The sequence below is a fragment of the Osmerus eperlanus genome, chromosome 12 (assembly GCF_963692335.1).
Source record: "Osmerus eperlanus chromosome 12, fOsmEpe2.1, whole genome shotgun sequence".
Taxonomy (NCBI): Eukaryota; Metazoa; Chordata; class Actinopteri; order Osmeriformes; family Osmeridae; genus Osmerus; species Osmerus eperlanus.
Window position 1 is genome coordinate 14871223 of NC_085029.1, and position 3815 is coordinate 14875037.

The following is a 3815-nucleotide window of genomic DNA, read 5'->3' on the forward strand; positions in this document are numbered from 1 at the left end:
ATAAAAAGTAGCGTTCATTACTCAAGTTCAGTTATGTTTGATACTTCTATTTACTTGTGTAGCGCCATAGATCCTCCTCATGCCCTCTTCAACTCTCCTCCCTCCCTTGCTATGACGTTTTAAGGGGGCGTTTCATCGAGTTTCAACGCATTGAACTCGGATTCGCCAAGGATACCCATGTGAGTGCATACGACCAATCAGAGGTAAAGACGATGAATAAAAAAATCTTCTGAAATGTGGGGGTCTGAAAATGATGACGTTTTTGTCATGAACTGTGCTGTGTTGTCACCAGCTGTTCGCAAGGCGAACGAAAAGTCGATTGGAGTGGAATAGCGTTATTTGAATGCTTGTCTTCTAAACAGACGAATTTGGTAAGTATTTCATGGGTGACGAAGAGCAGTTATCTAAATGAATGAATGTTATGAAAGTAGCAATCTGCTAGACTAGACGATTGCATCGATACAAGGAAAACAGTGATAACGGACTAGTGTAGCTAGAGAAGGTCAGAGTTGAAGCCTTCCTAGAATGTAAGTCTTAATGTATTTACCAGCCTATTTATTGACTCAATCGTGCATCATCAAAACATGCATGATATCTGTTTGATTCATAGCTAACAATTGTTATATCGAAAACTAGCCTACTTCATATCTTATTTTCACTTTGCCATGGTAACTTGGTCGTGACTCTCCATATTGCTTTTGGAGTGTAATTTTATGCAGGCCTACATATTGTAATCAAACAATCGAACATTTTATACCGCCAAACTCTTTACCGCATGCTTACTGCAGTGTCTGTGCCATTTTTAACGTATGTAAGATCACACATTGCAGCATGACTTGTTCAGTAGAATGAAACACTTAAAAGTATTCCGCGTGACTTTCTATAATTACTAATTGTACGTTGCTTTGGTCTGCTATATTATCAAAATGTAAATGATATGTGAAACGTCCCTTCTTGTTTTATAAAAACTGGAAAAGTATTTGAAATTTCTTTGGTAGACTGCATTATATTGAGTTGACCCTGTCTTCACACCCCACCTTTTATGTCCAACGTTATTAGAACAGGAATTCTCATTGGCCAGAGCTCCGGTGGAGAGGCGGGGCAAGTTGGCATCATGAATGTGGGCACAGCACACAGCGAGGTGAACCCCAACACACGGGTGATGAACAGCAGGGGCATCTGGCTCTCCTACATCTTGGGCATCGGCTTGCTGCACGTCATCCTGCTCAGCATCCCCTTCGCTAGCGTGCCCATGGTGTGGACGCTCACCAACCTCTTACACAACCTGGTGAGTGGCCCCCTACTAGCCCAAACCCTCCCAGACACCCATGCAACCGCACTGACCCACCGGCCACACCAGAAGGTGGAGACATCGCCTGGTCAGTATGACAGTAGTAGACTGTTCTACATAGAATGAGGACAAAGTATTGAGTGAATGACTTTGGCAGATGGGAAACAGTGTCTTTCTACACATCCTCTTATTGTTGAATAGACGACATGAGACATTAATAGCAGGCTGAATTGTGCAAGATTCAACCCTTTTAATGGTGACTGTACGGTGCATTGCAAGTCCAGCATCTACTGACGTCGGAGAATAGAACAAGATTGTCTTACAAGCCATCCTCTACCAGACCACGCCATCCAGACTCTGTTCCAAGCGTAGCCTTGAGTGTAGCCTCACGTATCTGGTGGGAGTCAGGTGGCTGAGCAGTTAAGGAATCGGGCTCGTAATCAGAAGGTTGCCAGTTCAATTCCCGGCTGTGCCAAATGACGTTGTGTCCTTGGGCAAGGCATTTCACCCTACATGCCTCAGGGGGAATGTCCCTGTACTTACTGTAAGTCGCTCTGGATAAGAGCGTCTGCTAAATGACTACATGTAAATGTATCTGGCTGTGTGTGGATGTGTTTGTTTGCAGTGCATGTACCTCCTGCTGCACACCGTGAAAGGAACCCCGTTTGAGACCCCGGATCAGGGCAAAGCTCGTCTCCTCACTCACTGGGAGCAGATGGACTATGGAATGCAGTTCACAGCCTCGCGCAAGTTCCTCACCATCATCCCTATCGTCCTGTGAGTATCTGAGACTTTGAAAGCTCGTACATTGTCTTTTAATTTCCACAGGGGGAGCGGATACATAAAGAATTGCCAAGTTGGGATTGTTGTCAAATGCAACCTTCCTTCCTCTCTGCCTTGGAGAAATCCCTGATCTCTCTTGACTGTCTTGTTGACAGCCAAGGTAAGACAACCATGTTTTTCCCTCATTAGGTTGAATATGACATTAGCTCGCAGACGGAAGGAAGGGGGGTTGGCGAGGATTCAAAAAGGAAGTGACATCACCAGCTTTGTGTTTGGGCAAGATGGTGGTGTATGAACAAGATGCAATGGTTCCCCTTTCCGATGCTGACGCTCGTGCTGATGGAATTATAACATGGTTAACCCTCATTATGGCAATTATTTTCTGTTGTTATTGACTCCTGTGTTGGCTTCTCTTCCTGCTGCTAGCATGTATGTCGCCTGGGCTCCTGTGGTGAGGGATGGTAGGAGAGGTTTATATTTAGAACCACCTACAACTGATGTTTTGTTACTCGGTCTATGAACTATAATGGATTTGTTGACATCAGACATAAAGTGACATCATAAACATTTTGCATCACCGTTTACAGATGAGCTGAAGCCCATTTCATGATTAGTTAGCATTCCCAGTCTTCATGTTATGACATTTCCACTCCTGCTACATTTGAGATTTTGTAATCAAGCTTGCATCATAGCAACGGTTCAGTGTCACTCTGATTCTCTCTCTCTAACCCTCCCTCTCCTTTTCCTTCTCTCTCTCTCTAACCCTCCCTCTCCTTTTCCTTCTCTCTCTCTCTAACCCTCCCTCTCCTTTTCCTTCTCTCTCTCTCTAACCCTCCCTCTCCTTTTCCTTCTGTCTTTCTCCCTCCCCTTCCAGATACATCCTCACCAGCTTCTACACCAAATACGACCGGGTCCACTTCGTGGTCAACACTGTGTCCCTCCTCACCGTGCTCATCCCCAAGCTCCCTCAGCTTCACGGCGTCCGCATCTTCGGCATCAATAAGTATTAACGGGGCGCAGAAGGACGTCCTGTTCCTCCCGAGTCCCCCCGCAGACTAGCACCACACAGAGCGCCACGCCCCTGCTTTGGCTTTGAGCCTGTTTGGGTCTTGCTGCTCTGGGTCTCCAGGCTGCTAAGCAGGCCTCCAGATGAAGACCACCGGGGATAGAGGGATAGCATATACAGGAAACAGACAGAATACACTCTGGACAATTGCTGGGCTGGCTTCCCACAATGTAGCTCCCCAAGCACACGTTGCCATGGCGGTGTGTTTGTACTTCTTCGTTCTCCAGGGACATTGAAAAAGAAGCTTCCAGAAATAAGAAGAGTGATGATTTGTTTCGTTTTTGTTTGTTTTTTTTTTGGGGGGGGGGGGGGGGCACACACTAGAACTCTGATCAACCCAGTAGAGGAGAGAATAAGAGAGCTATTTAGTCAGAATTTAAGATGGAGCTAACACATTTAAACTAACATAGTCAATCTTCTGTTGCGTCTTCCCCCAGCAGGAGCTGGGTTGGCCCTGACTTCCTGCCTCGGCCAGGTCAGATGAAAGCAGACACACAGTAGCCAGACAGACGGACAGCCTTTGACAGCTGTGAACCGTCACAGTGCAGCAGTGAGGCTGAACAGGCCGCAGAGCTTATGTTGTATTGTATATTTAGCTCCAACCATTCGACGTCTAAGCATGGGAAGTTATAAGAATGCTTGTTTTATATGACCGCTTCCATATTTGGGTCTCCT

The 3815-nt window shown here is 46.0% G+C and overlaps 1 protein-coding gene across 1 annotated transcript; it reads left to right on the forward strand.

Annotated features, from left to right (window-relative positions):
- The first annotated feature begins 245 nt into the window (after positions 1-245).
- Positions 246-3434, forward strand: ormdl3 (ORMDL sphingolipid biosynthesis regulator 3). The gene is made up of 4 exons (XM_062474710.1): positions 246-371; positions 1060-1288; positions 1917-2068; positions 2949-3434. Exons 2-4 carry the CDS (start codon positions 1115-1117, stop codon positions 3082-3084), a joined length of 462 nt encoding a protein of 153 aa, XP_062330694.1. The 5' UTR covers positions 246-371; positions 1060-1114; the 3' UTR covers positions 3085-3434.
- Positions 3435-3815: the final 381 nt, after the last annotated feature.